We start from the raw sequence: 24,598 nt of genomic DNA, 5'->3' as shown, positions 1-24,598 counted from the left end.
TTCCAAAAGATACTGTGTTGGATGACAATCCATGGTCACTAGAGGTCTTCAGGAAAAAAACAAAAACAAAAGAACAAAAAAAACTAGACAATCAGAGTTAGCAAATAGGTTATAAAGGGGTTTAAGCATTCTGTGGGAACGATTGGTTAGGCAGATGACCTTTTGCCTCTCTTAAACTTTAAATTCTATGATCCAGTTGTGTTTATAGAAGCAATTTGCAAGACATACTGTTAGGAAAATGATGGCCGATGGTAGAATCATCGTAAGAAAATAGCTTTCTCTTTCTAACCATTTGCTCCTCTGCCAATTTTATACAAGTTCTATAAATATGTTTTCCTATGATGTTTGTCACTTTAGCTTTAAAAAGAAGTGATTGGTCTAGGTGAATAAAGTGTCAGGAAAAAAAAATTATAAATGTCAAGGAAATTTGATGAGAAAGTTCAGTATCTTTAAAAAAAAATGACTAAATAGTTTTTGATTTGTTTTGTTTTTAATTAAAGAGTACTTACTTGTACATTTTAGAAAACTCAGATTTTCAAAATCTTACCCACCTACATCAAAGTTAGATATTTTTTTTAGACCTACATGACTTCTTCGCTTCCTCAGACCCGGGAAACATTATTTCAGTTTGATACCATGCCACGTGGCAAGAAGAGACCTAAAGCTTACCCCTGCAGCATGGCTCAGAGGAGCGAATGTCATAATTTTATATTGCCACTAACAGAAACATTGCAGGTAGGGTGAAGGGTAGAAAAGGCAAAGCAGGGACACCTGAGTACCTCAGTTGCTTAAGCATCCGACTCTTGGTTTTGGCTCAGCTCACGATCTCATGGTTTGTGAATTCAAGCCTCGCATGGGACTCTGTACTGACATTGCAGAGCCTGCTTGGGATTCTCTCCCCCCCCCCCCACCCGCTTTCTCTGCCCCCCTTCTCCTCACTCTCTATCCCTTTTTCTCTCAAAATAAATAAATAAACACTTAAAAAAAGAAAGAAAAGGCATAACAATGACACACTGACTCTTCTTGCATCAGTGTTCAAGACCTGCTTAGATAATATTTGTTTTTATTGACTTGGTTTTTAGTTTTTCACGTTCAAGTCCTTAAACAACTATTTGATTATGTTTACACACTCTCATTGAGTCACTTCAAAAACTGTAGGATATTGTTTTTATTTAGCCAGACACAGTGAAAGCTCACACTTAAAGCATTTTAAGTTCACATGAAAAAGATTATCCTGAGAATAGTTTTCACCAATTTGATTTAATCTTTATCACATAATTTAAAGGGTTCAAGTTCTTTACTATATGGTGATATATGCTGCAGTGATTGGTTTTTAAAATGAGTATAGGGAAACAGTTTCTCAATTGTGGTCGATACAGTACAAAGTTATTTCATAAAGCTTTTCTTTCCCCATTTTACCATAACTATTTTTTAGGATGAATTTGATTTGTCTAGTTTGGGGGAATAAATCTTTCAATGTATTAACTTCATTGCTTAACACATGCCCATCATATGAAAATTTAACAAAGTAATGTTTTAATGTTAAATAGATTTGATTCAGTTTTCCAAAGGATGAATAGTTTGAGAAAGAAAAGTGATAAAAAGTTGTATGATACCAGTATTTTGAAACATTTATCCATTCTAGATATAGTCTGTGGGCATATTAGTTCTTATAAGCCTTGACTGGGAAGACACTAATTAAAGGAAATTCAATGACTATGATCACTTTTTTTTTATGTCAACAGATGTTGAAAATGATCTTATGAAAACTAAAATCTTCTAGATATATATGTATCTCTAAAATGTTTAAATGTTGTGTTTGTCTTTTAAAAAAAATTTTTTTTTAACATTTATTTATTATTGAGAGACAGAGACAGAGTGTGAGCAGGGGAGGGGCAGAGAGAGAGAGGGAGACGCAGAATCTGAAGCAGGCTCCAGGCTCTAGGCTGTCAGCACAGAGCCCGACGCGGGGCTCAAACTCACAAACCACAAGATCGTGACCTGAGCCGAAGTTGGACATTTAACCAACTGAGCCACCCAGGCGCCCCTAAATGTTGTGTTTTTCCAACAGAATGCTAGTCACACTGTCTTCCAAACGGAGAAAAATATTTTATTGCTCTTTAATTTTATGATTTTTTTGTTAGTTTATATTCAGGGTGGGGGGCACAAAAAAGAGATAAATTGAATTTGAAACTAAACGTTATAAATAGCTTTATCATATCATGTGAAGTCTTAAGATATCTTAGAATTTATGGTAGCTTACCCCTCATTTTACAGACTCAGTCTCTAAGAGGTTGACTTTTTTGCATGTTCCACTGGGAACGCTACCTCTGCCAGGTACTGAGATGTAAGGATGACGAAGACATGGTCCTCGCCTATCAGGAACTTACCCTCTCTTTGAGGGCCAGGCATAAACAAACCAAAATACAACATTATGATGAGATGATTGGAAGATCTACTGAGTACTGTGGAGCTCCTGAGATGAAAACTATCGTCAGCCTGTGGAGGTGAGGGAAGGTGTCCAAGGAAGGGGTGAGTCCTCAGCTGAGGCTTACAGGATAAAAGACATGCCTTAATCCTTTAGCTTGGTTGTAGGCAGTTGGGGCTTATTTTATGATTGAGAAATGCATTATATGATGATGCATTTTTCAGTCTGATATATTTCACCAAATAATGATTATAGGGACTGTGTTGGGGAAAGGGCACTGAGCAGAATGTTCTTTACTTTTTGTACATTATTGCTCCCACTCTTATGTCTTTTTCAAGTGTAATGACAAGAATTTAAATGTAAAACAAATTATGCATTTTATAGAAATGCTATCATCAAAAGCACAATAAGGACCAAAACAACAAAGCAAAATATAAACAGTAGGAAATATTTATATAAGGATTTCAGTAATTGATGTTAGAATTGAACAAACTACTAAGCATAGAAGTGATGGATATAGTATATATATGCCGTTCCACATAAATGCTATTCTATCAAAAAAAAAAAAAAAAAGATGTATATGATAGATTGAGGGTCTCATAAAGCCAGAGTGTGTAATTATTTTTTATTAAGTAATGCTAATGGAAGACAGTAGTGGTTATTTTTAATGATCTTAATTGCTCAAGTGAAAGTTGTTCTGAAATGTTTCTGTCCAGTGAGTGAGGTCAGAAAAGCCCTGACTTATGTTACTGCTGCTCTTCTTGTTTCTTTGCCAGCTCTTAGGAGCCTCTGCTAAAGCATCCTTACTACCCCCACCCCCACCTGGGTCTATGTCTGTGTCTGACTGTCAGCTGCCCTGGCAAGGGCCACATGCAGGCTGTCCCTGCTGCGTGGACTGAACACACCAGAGACTTGGACAGCAGCAATGCTGGGGCTCAAATTGGCAGCTACTGCCTATAGTTACTGAGATTATTCCTACAAACATTTGTTTACGTGTACGGATGAGCAAAAGAGAGGTCAGAGGAAAGTATGGGTGGCAATTTCTTCAATAAAAATGAAACCACTTAAAATGAATAGCCTAATGATGGATGGTATGCCAGTAGCTTTATCTTCCTAGTTGAAGAACGTATTTTAATGTTACCCTTTAATATTTAAAGACATAGAAATTCTCCAGGTACATTGTACATGTTCTTGTTTTTGTTTATTAATCCCCTGGGGTGGGACCCTGTCAGGTTTATTGACTTCTTCTCTTTACAGATATCGTCATTATGTCTGTCTTCCCAGGGATTGTGTCTGTAGTGATGTTTCTCTGCCTCAAGCTGACTAAAACCTTCAATCTGGAAAGCTTTGTATTCTGGGCCAGTATAAGCAAGAATGATGTCATGATGTTTTCCATTTCTGGAAAATCAAGTCAGAGTTCATAGACCATTCAAAGCAAAGTAACACTTTTACCAGGCAGCACACAAAGGAGAATGTTAATTGATTAACTGATTAATTGATTAAAAAGTGATTCCTGCAAATAGACTTTAATAGTGTATTTTATAAGGAATTCTGTTAGTTTTAAAATAAAATAAATTGTCAATAGATTTTCTGATCAACTTTTGATATACAAATTAGCGTCCACTACTAGTAATTTTTCTATACCCACAGTTTTTTTCTCCTGGTAAAGGATGGTCCACTTTTTGTGGTATTTAATTTGATACATATTTCTTTCTTTTTACTTTGTTACCTAGAAACCCCAGTCTTCCTAATATAGTACAATTCTCGTACTTTCATTGAAACCTATTTAATTCTCAAAATAATTTGCAAAATGAAAATCTGGTCGTTGAGAACATTTGCATGTACATATATCTTGATTGGCAAATTATATAAAGCCGTAGCAGGTGATATTTGATTTAACAAGGAAGGCTTTTCTATTATAAATTTACCCCAACAGCATGGTGTATCCTTAAAAATGATGATTTCTTCACCAGAACACTTTCAGTAAGAACATTTATCACATAATTTTTGGTTCATAAATATAATTTAAAATCAATTCAATATCTTATTTGAACAGCTAAAACAAAAGCATGGTTTTGTTAGATAATTGCCCTGTTCAATAATATAATTTCATTAAGAATCACTTTTGTTGCTGTTGTTGATGACAAAACTTTCTTCTTCTATGTATAATTTAGAAACTGTCATGGAAAGCTATGGTTATATTATAAAATTTTCCTGGTTGAACCAATTTTTAGCCATTAAATCTGTGTATTTGGGAGGAAGTGGCCCAAGATATTGAGGAATACACAATTAATTTCCATTTCAGCTGGTACAAAGACATGGAGGTGTGGGGGAACATGGGATGATTCAGGAACCTGCAACTGAAATTAATTTCAAATTGTCACATTGCAAAGATCAGTAGTAGCAAATTAATATGAAAGCATACATATACATACACACACATAAAAACTTATGATTCTGAATTACACATACACAAGTTTCTTGTTCTGTGATCAATGCAACATTTTAGCAGAATATGCTTTATAACAAAAGGTACATGAAGATCTTGTCTTCAAAGATGGGAAACATTTTTAAAACAGAGTGTACCCTATGAGTAAATGCAGACTATCTGGTAAGTGTACTAAAAATTCCAGGAGCTTTGATCAATTGCCAGCTGTTATATCCGTTCTGTTGGTAATCTTTCTTACTGATCTGTGACCTTGACCTTGTGCTTGTATCTGTATGTCAGATCTATTTTAGGGATGGGGAGACCATAGTTGAATTTAATAGAATTTAAACTCCAATCTCAAAGAATGTCCCAGTATGTATGTATGTATGTATGTTATGTATATATGTATGTATGTATGCATGTATGTATGTTTATAAACTATACTATAAACACTCAATTCCAGAAGAAAGCACCATTTTCCATTATATTTTATATTTTGATAGAGTTTGGAAAATATGCTTTTGAAAACTGATAGAAGGAACCAGTTATTTTGAACAGCTATTGAAAAAGGTTAGGAGAACCTATACTCTCTGTTTGTTTTATACTTAAACCCCCCTTTTTTTTTCACTTTTACGTGCTACCAAAATAATTTGTTAGTGATTATTTTGTGTTTCTTCAAAGAAGCTGTTTTTTATTCAAGAATAGTAGGAGGCAGTGAGAGACATTAATATTAATGCTAAATAAATAATTATGTATTTATCATATAATGTTTATCTTCTGGATTTTTAACAGTTGTAGTTAGAATTAATTTTCGTTAATGATATTCTAGTTTTCCGTGTTTTCAAGAAAATGCAACATAGTATCCAGGAAAATATTACATTTTTGGAATAGAAATTGTTTGGCAGTTAAGCTCTTTCTCTAGCTCCTGTGATTCGTGGGCCTTTTTTTTTGCTTCAAATCTTAATTTTGATTTAAGATTAATTTTTTTAATGAATTGTAAAGGTAGAGTGAAATAGTGGCTTTTATCAAATTTGCTTCATAAACATAAGCCTTCTCATAATTCAGAACAATGAAGCTCTTTCTTTTGCTATATCAGTTATAGGAGATATTTGTTTCTGTCACCAGGACAATAATTGTCCTCTCTCTCATATGCTTTTATCTGCCACCAAGAACCCTGAATCTTTATTATTGCATTTTATTCAGTATGTAGTCATTGTGAGATCAGCAAAAGCTCCAGTTTGGATACAAGCTCATTTTTAGCTTTGAAGTAAACATCTGTTTGAAATTCTGTGGCCCCCTTAAAGAAAGTAATGAAGATAAATAATTTGGGGCAATTGGATGGGGAGGTTGTATAGCTATTACAAAATCATTTCCTTCCCCCAGAATTCACTGAAAAGACTATGACACATATTGGTCAGGACTGTTTCCACAACTTTATGATAGCATTATCAACTTTCTGGTTAACATGCTTGTCCTTTTTATCAGCTACAATTTGATAAATTACCTGGAGTCATAGAAATAAAATTTTAGGGTTGAAGAGGTCCTCACATACACATGTCTTTATATTGAACACTTGAGTCAGGCAAACATTGGCATGTCCTAGTGAGTCTCATTTAATAGAGAATGTGAATGACACAATTTTACTCCTATGGAAGCAGCTGACAGCAAGTTAAAGCTGATGGACCTCGAAGTTAGGAGCAAATTTGGCCTTGGGCAAAAATATGTTAAGTCCCTCAGGTTGCAATGGAGAGCAATCTGGGCCGCTGTTTTACTCACACAGTGTCACTGGCTTCTGTTACCAACCTTTGAAGACTATTTACTATTTAAATTGAGAACCCCTGGGAGACGGCAAGAAGCTCTTCTGTTCTATAATGTTGAGGCCCTCAGTTGAGCAAAATGTTTTCAGATAAGTTTATTTTCTTGGCACCCATCAAATTGTACAACCACACATCCGTCTTTGCACAAAGATAATACTACAAAGAAAGTTACTGTCTCAGAATTCAAATTATATCAAAGGACATTAATATCTATTCCTTTTTTCCCAATAGATTAGAAATGCATTCTAATAAATTTCAGTCGTCCTTTCTTATCATGTCCTTATTATTCCCTGCTTGAAATGACAACAATTGAATGTGGGTTTTTTTCCTTAAATTTTTTTCAAAAACCAACTTTTCTTTTTTCCCTTTTCTGTCATTTATTCTGCTTCTGTTGTAGTGGTGATCAGTCTTTTAGACTGAGTTACTGAAACTAAATCTAAATTTAATAACTAGTTTCCATTTATATATAAGACAGTTTTATTTATTTATTTTTTAATTTTTTTTAATGTTTATTTTTGAGAGAGAGAGAGACAGAGTGTGATCAAGGGAGGGGCAGAGAGAGAGGGAGACACAGAACTCAAAGCAGGCTCCAGGCTCCGAGAGGTCAGTACAGAGCCCGACGCAGTGCTCAAATTCACCAACGCGAGTGAGATACTGACCTGAGCCGAAGTTGGGCGCTTTAACCGTTGAGACACCCAGATGCCCCTATATGTAAGACAATTGTAAAGTGGAATAAAACAATAGTTATGATAATCAAAAGAATAGCAAATGATATTTATAATTTTTTTAGACACAATAACTCCATTTTTCAAATGTTTACAAATACTTAGAATTCTTTTGTTTTTCCAGCTTGAGAAGTAGTTGACATATGTCACTGTAATTTTACAGCACAGTGACTTGATTTTCACATATTGTGAAATGAATACTACCATACATTTAGCTGACTTCCATCTTCTCATATAAATACAATTTTTTAAAAAAGGAAAAAAAACTCATTATGAGAACTCTTAGGATTTACTCTCTTAACAACTTTCCTATATATCATACAGCAGTGCTAGCTCTAGTCATCATGCTGTGTGTTACATCTCAAGGACTTATTTATCTTAGAACAGGAAGTCTGTATCTTTTGACCACCTTCCTCCCATCTCCCCTCCCCCCAACTCTCTGCCTCTGGTAATGATAAGCGGTAAGTGTGATCTCTTTGAGTTTGCTGTTTTGTTTTGTTTTGTTTTGGATTTTCCATATAAGTGATACCGTATATGGTATCTGCCTTTCTCTGTCTGACTTATTATTTCACTTAGGCACATATGAGGCACATAATGCCTCAAAGGCCATCTATGTTGTCACAAATGGTAAGATTTCCTTGTTTTTTAATGGCTGAATGATATGCCGTCATGTGTATTTGTATGTGTGTGTGTGTGTGTGTGTGTGTGTATTTCACAGCTACTTTGTTCATTCATCCATCCATGGACACTTAGCTTATTTCCATGTCTTGGCTTTTGTTAATAATACTGCTAGGAATAAGGGGATACAGATATATTTTCAAATTAGTATTTTCATTGGCTTTGGATATATTCTCAGCAGTACAATTGCCAAATCGTATGATTGGTCTATTTTTAATTTTTGAGGATCCTCCATACTGTTTTCCATAGTGGCTATACCAGTTTAAATCCCACCAAAAGCGCACAAGGACTTTTTTTCTCTGCATCCACATTAGCATTTGGTGGTCATTCTAACAGGTATGAGGTGATAGCCCATTGTAATTTTAATTTGCATTTCCCTAATGACTACTGATACTGAGCATATTTTCACATCCCTGTTGGCTCTCTGTATATCTTCTGTGGAGAAATGTCACTTCAGGTCCTTTGCCCTTTTTAAAAATGATTTGCCGTTTTTGCTATTAAGTTGTATGAGTTCTTTATATTTTTTGGTTATTAACCCTTATCAGATATATGGCTTGTAAATATCTTTTCCCATTCCATCAGTTGTCTTTTCACTCTGTCAATGATTTATTTTGCTGTGCAGAAGCTTTTTAGTTTGATGTAGTATACTTATTTTTTTATTTTATTGTTTGTGCTTTATTTTATTGCTAGGTGTTGTATCCCAAAACTCATTACCAAGACCCACATCAGGGAGCTTTATTCCTATGTTTTCTTCGAGGAATTTCATGATTTCAGATCATATATTTAAGTCTAGTACATTTTGAGTTAATTTTGGGGAGTAGTAAAATATATGAGTCCAGGTTTATTCTTTTACATGTTATCCAATTATCCCCATACCATTAATTGAAAAGGCTGTCTTTTCTGCATTCAGTATTTTTGGCTCCGTTGTCAAAATATTAGTTGATCGTATATGCTTGAGTTTATTTTGGGGTTCTTTCTTCTGTCCCATTGGCCTGTTTGTTTTTATGCTAATACAAGCTATTTTGATGAGTGTAGCTTTGAAATCAAAAAGTGTGATGCCTCCTGCTTTATTCTACTTTCCTAGGAGATATAGATATAGATATAGATATAGATATAGATATAGATATAGATATATATTACTATTTGGTATCTTTTGTGGTTTCATATAAATTTTAAGAGTGTTTTTCATTCTTCTATGAAAAAATTCCATTGGAATCTTGATAGGAATGGCATTAAGTTGACGGCTTTTGGTAGCGTTGACATTTTAGCAGTATTAATTGTTCCAGTCCATGAACACAGGATACCTTTCCATTTATTTGTGTCTTCTTCCTTTTCTTTCATGAGTGTCTTGTAGTTTTCAGAGGAGAGATCATTCACTTCCTTAGTTAAATTTATTTCTAACTATTTTGTTTGTGACGCTATTATAAATAGGATCGATTTCTTTTTCAGAAAATTCATTGCTAGTGTATAGAAATGCTGCTGATTTTTGTTGGTTAATTTTGTATCTTGCAATTTTACTGAACTTATTGATTACATCTAACAGTTTTTTGCTTGGTTGAATCTTTAGGGTTTTCTATGTATAAAATCATTATAAATAGAGAAAGTTTTTACTTCTTCCTTTCTAATTCTGACACCTTTTATTTCTTTTTCTTGCCTAATTGCTCTACCTAGGACTAATACCATTTTAATAGGAGTGGTGAGATTGGACATCCTTGCCTTGCTCCTGATCTCAAAGCAAAAACTTTTAACTTTTCACCATTGAGTGTGCTGTTAGCTGTGGGTTTGTCATATAATGGCCTTTACTATGTTGAGATGTTTCTTCTATGCCTATTTTTAACAAGTAGATGTTGAATTTTGTCAAATGCTTTTTCTGCATCCAGTGAGATGGTCATGATAATTTCATTCCATTAATGTGATGTATCACATTGATTGATTTGCTGGTGTTGAACCACCCATGCATCTCTGGGATTAGTCCCATTTGATCATGGTGAATGATTCTTTTAATATGCTGCCGAATTTGGTTTACTAGTATCTTACTGAAAATTTTTGTATCTATACTCATCATATATAATTCATCATTGTAGTTTTTTTTTGTTTGTTTGTCTGGTAGTGACCTTTTTCTGGTTTTGGTATCAGGGTAATGCTGACCTCATAAAATGAGTTTGGCAGTGTTCCCTCATCTTTGACTTTTTAGAAGGGTTTGATAAGGATTGGTGTTAATTTTTCAAATGTTCTGTGAAATTCTGGTCCTGGGCTTTTCTTCATTGGGAGATATTTTAGCACTAATTTGATTGCCGTAATAGTAATTGGTCTATTCAGATTTTCTATTTTTTTCCTGATTCAGTCTTTGGAAGATGTATGTTTCTAGGAATATTTCCATTTCTTATAGGTTGTCAAGTTTGTTGGGAGTATAGTTGTTCATAGTAACCTCTTATGATCATTTTCATTTCTGTGGTATCGGTATTGGTAGTATTTCCTTTTTCAGTTACAGTTTTGTTGACTTGGTTAAAAAATAACTTTCAATTTATAATAGGGGATTCACTGTAATCTTGACTTTTTAAAGAAGCCCCAGAACCCTTATCTGAAATGTTACTTTTTCTTTCTTGTTCTGTGAAATTAAGTGTTGAGTGCTATGTATTACAACTTTTCATAGGCCACTGGTTTGGAAAGCCTAATCTTACACATTTGGATAAACTGTTTGGTGTTACATCCTCCTGATAAATTTTTCTTGGATTTTGTTTCCTTTCAACTTTTAAAACTTTTTTTCAAGGCCTCGCCTTAGAGAACACCAAGAATTTTCTGAATTATTTACCTCAGTTTGTATTAATAAAAGGTTCAATAATTAGGACTTTGGAATCTTCTTAAAACTTCGATATTTTTCTTCTAATCCTTAGTGAAACATCTTAATATTTTTCTTAGCCTTTTGTATAAAAAGCATCCCTAAAATAATCTACAGTGGAATTTTGGTAATGTTATCCAATAGGAGTTATTCTTGAATGTCACGGATAAGTAGACTTTCAGTTAATTTTACATTTTGAGGAACCAGAGCCAAAAATTGAAATGCTTATTAAAGTGGCATTGGAGAAATACCTTTAAATTCAGCAAACTGGTATTACTTGCTAATGCAAAATAAATTAGAAGAGATTTCACAGAAACAATTGGAAGTCATGAAGTGTTCACTAGACATAATTTAACCACCATACAAAGTAACTTCATGGATGTTTAGTCATTGAAATGTGTTTTTAATGGAGAGTTTAATGACAAGTAAGATACTGTATCCTTTCCTTAAAAACAGCTGGAGGAAGACCTTTCTCATTATTTATGTGTTGTCAACCAAAAGTAGTCCCACATATAAGAATTCTATTAGATTCATCCTTCATTTATCCAAATAAAATTTTATTTTGCCATTTTAAAAGTGGTTAAAAATTCAGATTTTCCCTTTGCTTAATAAGCCATTTCCAAATAGAAAGTACAAAACACATTTCAATGAAATTAGTTTAACTTCCTCAAAGATCAATATGATACCCATTTGGGAATGGTTAATATGCAAATTATTTACAACTATCTTATTGATTAAAACTGTAAATAAAAAAAGTTAGACTTCAACATAATTTCATATTTTTCAGGTACTTAAAAATGTAGCTTTTAAAAAATACTCTCTGAATTCAAGCATTTTACTAGATATTTAAATAAAGTAGTCTGTGTGTTGAAGCTTGGATCTTTCTCCAAATCTGTGCATATGGTCAAGATTCCATGGAATTCATTCACAGTTTAGTTTGATTTTATTGTTTTTTTAAATCTAGGAATTTTTTTTAACTGTAGGCTAGTTAGAGCAGTGAAAAGTCAATTTTATGAAATTAAAAGGTTTTTATTCTTACAAACAATTTTAAATTAATAAAAGGAAGATTCAGTTTATAATTTTAACATTGTGAAGTAGTTTTACATGAATTTTATTAAATTGCCATGAAATACATTAATCCTTGATATACTCTCAGGCAGCATTCTTTGAAACATGTAATGTTAGTTTTTTAGTTGTGTTTTTTTTAATGTTTTATTTCTTTTTTTGAGAGAAAGAAATAGCAAGCAGGGAGGGGCAGAGAGAGAGAGAGGGAGATAGAATCAGCAGGCTCCACGGTGTCAGCGCAGAGCCTATCATGGGACTCGAAGCCACAAACCATGAGATTATTACCTGAGCTGAAATCAAGAGTCAGATGCTTAACCCACTGAGCCACCCAGGCACCACAAATCTGGTTTTAGATTTTGAAGCTTTTTTTTTTTTTTAATATGTCTAAGTAGTAGCAAGGATTATATGACTTTTATTTGTTCTTAAAGTTTTAATGAATGTATTTTTAATAGGAAAGAACAGTGTTATATTGCTATTACTATATATGTCTAATAGAACCTTTTATAAATCAAAGATACATTATTGGAACTTTAGTGATCTTAATTTTCCTATATCTATGTATATTTTTCCATTTTCTGATCTTGAGAATTGATTCATTTTTTCCAGTTGTGCCAAATAAAGACTAAATAATAAGCCAAGGGAAAATAATAGAAATGCCTAGAAGGATGATGCAATAATGAAATAAGTCATCCCTGTATCATCTTCAGTTTCCTTATTGCATAGCCCATTAATTCTGTATCATTTCTCATGAATGTTTAAGAAGAAAAGTCTGGAGACACTGTCTTTGTAGTCTTCTTCTTCTGTTTTAAGTTTTTCGGAAACACAATAGAGAATTCAGTATTTTTCCTTCCCATCTATAATGTGAAAGAGAAGAAAGTTGGCATAGGAAGATGCTTCAGTTAGATGAATCAGAGGATGGCTGCAAAGAGAATGATAGTTGTACTCTAGACATGACTGATGATGGTGACATTGAGTGCACAGGCTACATCACGGACTGTTGTCTTCAGAGGACAAAATCCTAAATGAATTTTCTCAGACTCAAGAATCGATGAGTGAGCAATATAGTTCAACAGTATGGTTCTCATTTTCCCAGGTTTATTGAAATATAATTGACATATAACATTGTGAAGGTTTAAGGTGTACAACATGATGATTTGATATGCACATATATTGCAAAATGATTATCATAGTAAAGTTAGTTAACACGTCTGTCACCTCACATTGTTCCCATAGCAGTATATTTCTAAAGACAAAAAGGAAATAGGCTACTTCCGTCTAGTCAGATATTCAATAAGAAGGAGTTCGTCACTCACTATTTCGTGTCAAGAACCTCAACTGCCCTGTTTTGCTCAAAGGATGCATGGCAGTACTCTTTCTTCTCTTATCATGTTGGCACACCAAAATTTATTTGAAATGGTTCATAAGTGGACAGTTATTGAAGGCTGGTATGTAAGAAAAGAGATTAGAAGAAAATAGATGACGTGGAAATGAGATAATCCATTGATTAATCGTTGTGATTGGCGTTAGAAAATCTAAAAATAAAATACATATTTTGCAGTTTATGGAACAAGGAAGATGTCTGTCCTCTCTTCAGCATAATTATGAGCTACCGAAGTTTTCCAAAGTAACACATTTTGATTTATACAGGTACAGAGAGCAGACCCAGAAGTGATAACGCCCGCCTCTTAGACATGTATTTGAAATCTGGAATTGATGTTTACAAGATATTTCCAAGTTCAGGCATGACAGTTAACAAGCTGTCAGTTGCCCATATGGATATGTTGTCTTTCAAAACCAGGAAGATACGGAATTAAGAATGGGTTGGCTATGTGTAAATTCTTATTTAAAATTATAATGGATTTGTTTTTTATTATCTCTTCGTTCTTGCTTTGTTATTTATAAATTGACTTAAATATTAATAAAATGTAACGATTTCTCCTGCTTCAGTTATTGAAAGGAAAGAAAAGGAAGTTTTCTGAAGAGATTTGGCTCACTGGATTCCCTGAAGAGTTTTTAATAGCAGAGTCTGAGTGAATTCAGGCCTTAAGTAGTCTCAGAGTTCCTAATTTCTTCAGCATTTCATTTTTTGCTAGAATGATGGTAGGTGTTGTGGCTCAGTGCTGCCTGAAGCAGTGTCATAGGAGATACAATCTTTCATTTACAGAGTCATCTTATTAAAAAGCAGGTTTCTCTAAGAAGTTCTTTCCTCACCGTTTCATGTAATGGTGCTATTTGTAGAATTTCTTTCCAAAGAAATTAATGAAAAACAACCACATTGACTTAGAATTTTCTGGAAGAAGTCAATTATCTTCCCTTCAAATCTATTCTAAATTCATTTCCTGCCCATTTTTCAACAGGATGCTGTGATAGCCTATTGTATACACATAGTTATACTTATACATCTTAGAGTAACCACATTTTCTAAACTAAAAGTAGGTACAAGTACCTTAACACGTTTTTCTAAATTAATGATTTTTATTTTAAAATCTTACAAAATTGTGTCAAATCACATACGATATTTTAATCTATTTATACTCAGTAATAGCAAAGCCACACAAAAAGAGATAGCATGCGTGGGGAGAAAAGTACTTTATATTAGGAACATCCTAGGAACTTGGGAGTTACAGGTTCACCCACAACCTATGTTCTGCCTGTGCTCAGAATGGACCTCACATTAAAATTTCTACATAAAGCAAACGAGTAAAGATTTCAAAACAAACATTAAACCTCGGATACACTTGATGAGCATCTAGAGAATCCATCTCTTCTGTTTTTAATAAGTCATGGTAAAAATTATGGGTGAATAAGTTTGTGATTACACTTAAATGTTTGTGAATATGACTAAGACTGTCATAGTTTGCATAGGCCCACAAAATTTGGGCCCACAACTAAGACTGTCATAGTTTGCATAGGCCCACAAAATATGCAAAATAACTTGTATTTGTTAGTGCTTCCATTTCTTTGAAAACAGAAGATCTACAGATCACTTGTGGAATGTGTGATGTTTCAAGGATGATGTCAGAAGTGCATCTCTCTTCACTCCTCACCTCCACATCCAGCTTATCAGAGGGGTTCATGTCATGTTTGTCTCTTTTCTTGTTTTCTCCTGGACTGCTGCTTTTGTTCCTTCATAAGCTCCCAGGCACGTCAGAGAGCAAATTCTGGCTCCCTTACTATAAAAGAGACTTAGCATTCATATTACTTTGCAGAAAGTGCTCATGAAAATTCAGAAACTTTGTGCTCTTCGGAAGACAGTCCTGTAACACCTAAGTGCTTTCTCTAAATGATTTAATCATTTTAACAATATGGATTAATTTATAGGCTTTCCAGTGGAGATTTCCGATCTAATAGGAATGGCAAAATATATTACTAAAGAAGTGACTGTAATGCATACATATGTATGTGTATTATGTTTATGTACACACACACACATATATGCAGAAACTTACACATATTTGATTCTTTTGCTTATAGGTATCATAGCATAATTCTAGCTCTGTCCCTTCCTAACTCTTTTATGTATTTATTTATTTTTTAGAGCACTGATATTCGCCTTTAATTGGAAGCAAGATGAAGAAGGAGCAGTGCATTCACTAAGGAGTCTGTCTGCTTGCTTCTGTAGACCTACGTATTAAGGAATTCTTCTGCTTCTTCTTGCTTAGGAGTTGATCTGCTCTGTGGTCCTACTGCTTTGGAGTTTGCCTGCTTTTTTTCTTGTCATTGCCAGAAGAAATCCTGGTTGGAGTGAAACAGTGCATCTCTGTCTAATTACCATGGAAGGTGATAAACTGACGCCCACTTATTAAAGTTACATCTCACTCCCCCACAGAAAACCATTCTTCAGCGTGACTAGAAACCAAGCCCTTGTGAACACTTCTATTGAACATGACTCATGGAGAAGAGCTTGGCTCTGATGTGCACCAGGATTCTATTGTTTTAACTTACCTAGAAGGATTACTAATGCATCAGGCAGCAGAGGGATCAGGGACTGCCGTTGACAAAAAGTCTGCTGGGCATAATGAAGACGATCAGAACTTTAACATTTCTGGCAGTGCATTTCCCACCTGTCAAAGTAATGGGCCCATTCTCAATACACATTCACATCAGGGATCTGGCATGTTGCATCTCAAAAAAGCCAGGCTCTTGCAGTCTTCTGAGGACTGGAACGCAGCGAAGCGGAAGAGGCTGTCTGATTCCATCGTAAATTTAAACGTAAAGAAGGAAGCTTTGCTAGCTGGCATGGTTGACAATGTGCCTAAAGGCAAACAAGATAGCACATTACTGGCCTCTTTGCTTCAGTCATTCAGCTCTAGGCTGCAGACCGTTGCTCTGTCGCAACAAATTAGGCAGAGCCTCAAGGAGCAAGGATATGCCCTCAGTCATGACTCCTTAAAAGTGGAAAAAGATTTAAGGTGCTACGGTGTTGCGTCAAGTCACTTAAAAACTTTGTTGAAGAAAAGTAAAGCTAAAGATCAAAAGCCTGATACCAGTCTTCCTGACGTAACTAAGAACCTCATCAGAGATCGGTTCCCAGAGTCACCGCATCGTGTTGGACAAAGTGGGACAAAGGTCATGAGCGAACCCTTGTCGTGTGCTGCAAGATTGCAGGCGGTTGCAAGCATGGTGGAAAAAAGGGCTAGTCCTGCCACTTCCCCCAAACCTAGTGTTGCTTGCAGCCAGTTAGCATTACTCCTTTCGAGTGAAGCCCATTTGCAGCAGTATTCTCGAGAACATGCTTTAAAAACACAAAACGCCAGTCAGGCGGCGAGTGAGAGACTTGCTGCGATGGCCAGATTGCAGGAAAATGGCCACAAGGATGTTGGCAGTTTCCAGCTCTCAAAAGGAATGTCAAGCCATCTCAATGGTCAGGCAAGAACATCATCAAGCAAACTAATGGCTAGCAAGAATACCACGTTTCAGAATCCAGTGGGTGTTCCCTCTTCCCCCAAAAATGCAGGCTATAAGAACTCACTGGAAAGAAACAGTATAAAACAAGCTGCTAGTAATAGTTTGCTTTTACATCTTCTTAAAAGCCAGACCATACCAAAGCCAATGAACGGACATAATCATAGTGAGAGAGGAAGCATTTTTGAGGATAGCAGTACACCTACAACCATTGATGAGTACTCAGATAACAATCCTAGTTTTACAGATGATAGCAGTGGCGATGAAAGTTCTTATTCCAACTGTGTTCCCATAGACTTGTCCTGCAAACATCGAATTGAGAAACCAGAACCCGACCAGCCTGTTTCTCTAGATAATTTAACTCAGTCCTTGCTAAACACTTGGGATCCCAAAGTCCCCAGTGTCGATCTCAAAGAAGATCAAGATACCTCAAAGAATTCCAAGCTAAATTCGCACCAGAAAGTAACACTTCTTCAGTTGCTCCTTGGCCATAAGAATGAAGAAAGCGTCGAAAGAAACAGCAGTCCTCAGGAAGTACACAGTGATGTGACAAAGTTCGGTTCACAGAATTACACGAGGACTTCTGTAATAGAAAGCCCCAGTACAAACAGGACTACCCCAGTGAGCACTCCTCCATTACTGGGATCCTCAAAAGCAGAGTCTCCCATCAACCTTTCCCAACACTCTCTGGTCATCAAATGGAACTCCCCACCATATGCCTGCAGCTCTCAACCTGAAAAGCCAGCAAATACTGCATCTAACCACTTGATGGACCTTACGAAAAGCAAAGAATCGCAAGGAGAGAAACCAGTCCAAAATGAAGGTGCACAAAACTCTGCAACTTTCAGTGCCAGTAAACTGTTACAAAATTTAGCTCAGTGTGGAATGCAGTCTTCCGCAGCAGGAGAAGAGCAGAGACCTAGTAAGCAGCTGCTAAGTGTAAACACAGATAAACCTGTAGGCATGGTTGACAGATTAAATAGTCCTCTGCTCTCAAATAAAACAAATGCGGTTGAAGAAAATAAGGCATTTAGCAGTCCAGCAACAGGTCCCGAATCAGGACTTTCTGGTTCTGAAATAGAAAATCTGCTTGAAAGGCGCACTGTCCTCCAGTTGCTCCTGGGAAACCCCAACAAAGGGAAGAGTGAAAAGAAAGAGAAAATTCCTTTAAGAGATGAAAGCACTCAGGAACACACAGATAGAGCTTTAAATGAACAAATACTGATGGTAAAAATAAAATCTGAGCCTTGCGATGACTTACATATTCATAATACAAATGTGCACTTGAGCCACGACGCCAAGGGTGCCCCGTTCTTAGGTATGGCTCCTCCCGTGCAGAGAAGCACAGCTGCCTTACCAGTGCCCGAGGACTTTAAATCGGAGCCCGTTTCACCTCAGGATTTTTCTTTCTCAAAAAATGGTCTGTTAAGTCGATTGCTAAGACAGAACCAAGAGAGTTACCTGGCAGATGATCTGGACAATAGTCACAGAAATAGTGAACTGACACTTCTAGAATCAAAGAATCTTTGCATGGTTCCTAAGAAAAGGAAGCTTTACACGGAGCCTTTAGAAAATCCGTTTAAAAAGATGAAAAATAATATAGTCGATGCTGCAAACAGTCACAGTGCTTCAGAAGTGTTGTATGGGTCCTTGCTTAACCAGCAAGAGCTGAAATTTAACAAAAGTGATCTTGAATTTAAATATCCTGCCAGCCATGGTTCAGCCAGCGATGGTGAACATAGGAGTTGGGCCAGAGAGAGCAAAAGCTTCAATGTTCTGAAACAGCTGCTTCTCTCAGAAAACTGTGTAAGAGATTTGTCCCAGCACAGGAGTAACTCTGTTGTCGAGAGTAAAAAGAAAGGACACAAAAATACTGTGACCAACAGCAAGCCTGAATTCAGCATTTCTTCTTTAAATGGACTGATGTACAGCTCCCCTCAGCCGAGCAGTTGCATGGATAGCAGGACATTTCCATACCCAGGGGGAGTAAAAACTCCCATGAGCCCTTCTTTTCCCGAGCACATGGGCTGTGCAGGGTCTAGACCAGAATCTGGGCTTTCGAATGGTTGTTCCATGACCAGTGAGAAGGGACCCATTAAGTGGGTTATCACAGATGCAGATAAGAATGAGTATGAAAAAGACTGTCCCAGACTGACCAAAACTAACCCAATACTGTATTACATGCTTCAGAAGGGAGGCAGTTCTGTTACCAGTCGAGAAACACAGGACAAGGACATTTGGAGGGAGCCCTCATCTGCTGAAAGCGTCTCACAGGTTACAATCAAAGAAGAGTTACTTCCTGCTGCAGAAACTAAAGCTTCTTTCTTTAATCTCAGAAGCCCTTACAATAGCCATATGGGAAGTAATGCCTCTCGCCCACACAGCGCAAATGGAGAAGTTTATGGACTTCTGGGAAACGTGCTAACAATAAAAAAAGAATCAGAATAAAATGTACCTGCCATCCAGCTTTGGATCTTTTTAAAACTAATTAGTGTGAACTTGAGATCTGTATAAATAAGAGCATGATTTGAGAAAAGCATGGTATAATTGAAACTTTTTTCATTTTGAAAAGTATTGGTTACTGGTGATGTTTAAATATGCATACTACTTTTTGCTTTACGTTAGATGCCATGAGGAAACTACTGAACTAGCAATTGGTTGTTTAACACTCTGTATGCATCAGACAACAACTGTGAGTAGCCTATGAATGAAATTCTTTTATAATCACAAATAATAGGCATAAATGAAAATGTAAATCTCCATCCATAGTGGATTAATGCATTTTACTGCCTTTATTAGGGTACTTTATTTTGCTTTGCAGAAGTCAGTCTACATAACACATGTGTTTTTAAGTCCAAATTGTTAAATAACTCTTTAAATGTTAATTATTGAATAAAAAAACCTAATTCACTTCTCATTATCCGATTCAAAAATAAAATAGAAAAAATATGCTTACATTTTTCACTTTTGCTAAAAAAAAATTATTTTTAACTCTTGGAAGGGGTTTTGTGGTTCCCAATGTGTCTACCCCACCCCAGTCCTTTTCAATACCTAATTCTTTAAACCTTGTACTACTTAGTAAAAATTGATTACAACTGATGGAAGTTTGATAGATCCTTAAAAACAAAAAAAAAGGCAGATTTCCATTTTTGTATTTTAACTACTTTACTAAATTAATATTCCTCCTTTTACAGAATTAGGAAGTTAACATTTATCTTCAGGTGGTTTCCTGAATAGTTGAATATTTAAGAAGTTGTTTTTAACAGAAGCAAAATGGCTTTTCTTTGGACAATTTTCACCATCTCTTGTAAAACTTACTTCTCACCATTTCTGTGGTACCTGTGAGTCTTATGACCAGGGTTTCTTAAAAGCTGGACTCAGACCACCTGCATTCGAATCATCTGGAGCACTTGTTTTAAAATGCAGATTCCTAGACGGCATCTCAGATCTACAGAACAGCAATCTGTGCTAAGCGGACCTGGGAATCTCCCCTCTGCATCTTAACACACTCCCCAGATGTTTCTTCTGCATGTTGAAGTTTGAGAACCATTGCTTATGACTTTTCTCAGAACACAGGATTGTAAAAAAAAAAAAACAAAAAACCAAAAAAAAAAAAAAAAAAACCCTATTTGATGCCTATATTTTCCCCAGTACGGTTATACATCAACCCAAAATTTGCAATATTGTAGTTCATATGTAACCGTTATGTCTTTGGAAATCGGGTTCAGAATACTTTTTATGACAAAAAAAAATTGGGTGGAGGGGACAACTTTCATATCTGGCTCAACATCTCAGGAAAATCTGTAATTATTTATGTGTTCTAATGAGTAACATCTACTTAATTAGCCTTAGGGATGGAATAACAGGGCCACTTACCAAACTCAGGTGATTCCAGGATGGTTTGGACACTTCTCCTGAATACATCCTTAATTTCTATTAAAATCATTGTCCTAAGAACGTTGCTGACAGAGGTGAAAATACTTACTTCAAACCCACGAATGGCACTAAACTCAGATTGACTAACAGAAAAGTAGAAAAGGCATGGCGTGACAGAAGTTGTACACAACCACTCCATTGGATCTATTATTTTAAAATAGTAATTAAAAGTAAACACGGGTGTTATCTTGGAAGAACTTACTTTTGAGCCACATGGGGTTTTGATCTTGAAACGAATCCATATGTTTAAGTGCAGTTTTTACAGTCCACCATTCATTCACTAGATATTTTTGTTTTTAAAAGTGAACCAGGTTTGCAACTGACCTATCAAAAAATCGTTACATAATCAACTATTAATTAGAAGGATATCTATTTGAAGTTGTTTCTAAGATTTTTATATTAAAAATGGGCGTTATTTCCTAATATGATCCAAAACCCTAAGTGATTATTTTTTCTCAAAATGATTTGTAAATAGGTACTGGATATATTATAAAACAGTAGTCAAGAGTGAATATTATGCTACATCATGGAGAGATGAAGGCATATGCTTATTCTGAAATGGAAATTCCACTGGCCAGTGAATATATTCTACTCCATCCCATATTTACTCTGTGACAATCTTGTGACAATATAAATGAGCTTTTAAGCAAGTCATTTTTTTCCTGCCATTATGAAAAGTCTGGAGCCTTAGAGGTAGGTTAGAAAAATTGTTGGTATTCCCTTTTGATTAGGGGAAAAGAGGCTTTTACAAAGGAGTGAAATTTAGGTCAAGGAAAAGGACATCAAGGGCCAGCATTGCTACATTTTTGTTTGTTTCTTTGGTTGGTTGGTTTTGTTATCATTATTAACAGTTAAAGGGATGAGGGTATATAATACGTAGGTAAACATGACCACAAGAATGATGTTCTGATGTACTGGAGAATGTCCCTAATTTGAGTTTAGGGTGATTTTAAAGAAGAGTGGTGAGAAAGGGCATACATCCATATCCACTTTGTTTATGCATATGTAGATACAAGGATGCACATACACACGTTTTCAAGGACTATTTTAGATATCTAGACAATTTCTTCTTAATGAAGTCATTTGTGAAAGGGTACTACAGCTCTCATTGGCATCAGTAAGGTAGCATTACCTGTTTATTCTCTGGTACATCTTACAGAAGAGTAAACTGGTGAGAATATATATTTTATATATATATATATATATATATAATATGTATATATATATATATTGACTTGTTACATGAAGATGTTAAAATCAGTTTTTAAAGGTGATGTAAATAGTGATTTCCTTAATGAAAAATACATATTTTGTATTGTTCTAATGCAACAGAAAAGCCTTTTAATCTCTTTGGTTTCTGTATATTCCATGTATAAGTGTAAATATAATCAGACAGGCTTAAAAATTGTGCATGTGTGTATACAGTTGCAAGTCTGGACAAATGTATAGAATAAACCCTTTATTTAAGTTGTGATTACCTGCTGCATGAAAAGTGCATGGGGGACCCTGTGCGTCTGTGCATTTGGCAAAATGTCTTAACAAGTCAGATCAGATGTCCATCCCAACAGGACAGTATTCCATTTCCGGACATGACTTCTGTGGTTTAAGCTTTGTGAAAGAATGTGCTTTGAATCCAAGGGTCTTAAAACTTTTTAAAATCAAGTCAACCACTTTTCAACATAAAGAGTTCAGACAACTACTTTCATGAATTTTTTAATCCCATTGGAAATGTAACATTATACCAAGAGTGTTCCAGTATACTGGAATACAGGCACATTACCATTCATGATATGAATTCTGGGGTTTACACAACCAATTTTGATGCAATCTGCTTAGTAATATAATTTGTCATTTTTATTAGAAATTTAATTTCTTCATGTGATGTCATGAAACTGTACATACTGCAGTGTGAATTTTTTGTTTTGTTTTTTAATCTTTTAGTGTTTACTTCCTGCAGTGAATTTGAATAAATGAGAAAAAATGCATTGTCTTTGGTTTGAAATGACTGTTATTTTGTGGGCTTTCTCTGGTGTTTAGGTTTTCCATAAATATAAAAGTCTCTGGTTATGAAAATAGCAAGTCTTCAAGGATGCTTTGCCCTTCTCAGAAAAATTAAGGCGGGGTGGGGGGTGGGGGGAGGGGTGCGGCGAAGAAGAAGGTGGCCAGCAACTTAGTGTATCTAGAAGCAGAACAATTAAAGCATCTCTCAAAAAGATAGTCAGCCTACCTGTCCTCAGTTCTGTTATTTGGTGTATAACTGAATGAGCACTGTAGATTTTAAAAGGGAGAACGAATTTGTACAATGTTAAAAAATAAAGACTTGATGAATATTTGTTTTAAATTAAGATTTTGTTAGAAGGTTTTTATCCAGTTTTCAGTGAGTGTTATGTTTATTTTTAAATTAAAATGGTCTTCAGTCACATTCCAAAAATGAATGTATATGTGTGTACACATGCATCCATATATATATATATATATATATATATATATATGTAATGAGCAATTGACAATGATAAGTGAAATACATATGTAATAAATAATAGAGACCAATTTTTTTTACAGAAAAAAAACAATTTTTGTGAACTGACAGCCTGGGAACTTTTATTTTACAAATATGTTATTAATGATAATTTAGGAAGAAGGCATTTTCCCGAAATGAGTTTATATTTTCTGTCATTAAAATAAGTCTATTACAATAGTGAAAATTTTGCAGGTACTCTCCTAAGAGGTTTATAAACCTTGTCTAAAACATAACCGAGTAGCAGAAATACATTCAACTCTTCTACATTATTAAAATACTGAAAAAGTTAACACTTTGCTACAACATACAGACACCATCTTTAGAGTCAGAGATGTGCAACCATGTTTTGTTTGATCTATTGATTTATATTGTGAAAATACATAACAGGTGCACAGAGTAATTGCCTAGTGAGGGATTTTTTTTAAGTTTACCTATTTATTTATTTACGTAGTCTCTAAGCCCAATGTGAGGCTTGAACCCATGACCCCGAGATCAAGAGTTGCATATTCTTCTGACTGAGCCAGCCAGGCACCCCAAGGGATTTTTAAGAAGAGAACCAGTTAGGTCTTGACTACAAGATAGTGCCAGTGATTTAAATGTGGAGAGTCTTTAATAATCAAAGTTTTTTCTACTACTGGTATCACTAAACTGTGACCTATTTGGTTATTAAAAATGGGTTTTAAATATTTGTTATTAAGCATGTCACTTTTTGTTTATTCCATGAAACTTAGAGTGAGTATCTGACACCGGCACCTTGTAGGGTTGGTGGAGGAATCTATTGGTATTATTTAGCATTATCTTCTTTCTACATTTCTCTAAATGGTCCAGGACTATTTACAACATTTTAAAGATGCCATGTTATGGGTAAGTTTTGAAAAACCAGAATTAATGTACTCTTTTGAGTTGTAGCGGAATAATTGGAAATAAAATTCAAATCTTATAAATGTCAGCCCTGGGGAAATGCTGCTGCACATAAGATGTCGTCTTTGAGTAGCTAACAGGAAATATAAAAAACCCGAATTTTAAAATAGTGTACTTCTGCAGTCAGAGGAACAGGATTTTTGAGCCATTCCAAGCAGTCTTTTTATAGCATTTTGTTGACACAAATACTTAGACAAATTCTGTCCTCCAATCTTTGCTTTTACCAAGCTTCATTGGTAGGTGCTCTAAACTTTGAGAAAAATTCATGTGGACTGTGTTTTACTCATTTTTGCTGATAGAGCATTCACCTGTGGAATCACTTCTGGAAAGGAAGT

The 24,598-nt window shown here is 35.1% G+C and overlaps 1 protein-coding gene across 2 annotated transcripts in view; it reads left to right on the top strand.

The window, feature by feature from the left end:
* Positions 1–22,811, top strand: part of NRIP1 (nuclear receptor interacting protein 1) — a 49,060-nt gene extending 26,249 nt beyond the window's left edge. For both annotated transcript variants that reach the window (XM_058731760.1, XM_058731761.1), the window contains exon 2: positions 15,519–22,811. In XM_058731760.1, the coding sequence (XP_058587743.1) occupies positions 15,866–19,333 (3,468 nt within the window). In that variant the 5' untranslated portion in view covers positions 15,519–15,865 and the 3' untranslated portion in view covers positions 19,334–22,811. The remainder of the gene's footprint in view (positions 1–15,518) is intronic.
* Positions 22,812–24,598: the final 1,787 nt, after the last annotated feature.

Source organism: Neofelis nebulosa, chromosome 5, assembly GCF_028018385.1.
Source record: "Neofelis nebulosa isolate mNeoNeb1 chromosome 5, mNeoNeb1.pri, whole genome shotgun sequence".
Classification (NCBI taxonomy): Eukaryota; Metazoa; Chordata; class Mammalia; order Carnivora; family Felidae; genus Neofelis; species Neofelis nebulosa.
The sequence above is the reverse complement of the archived record's forward strand: the minus strand, read 5'-3'. Positions and strand labels throughout refer to the sequence as shown.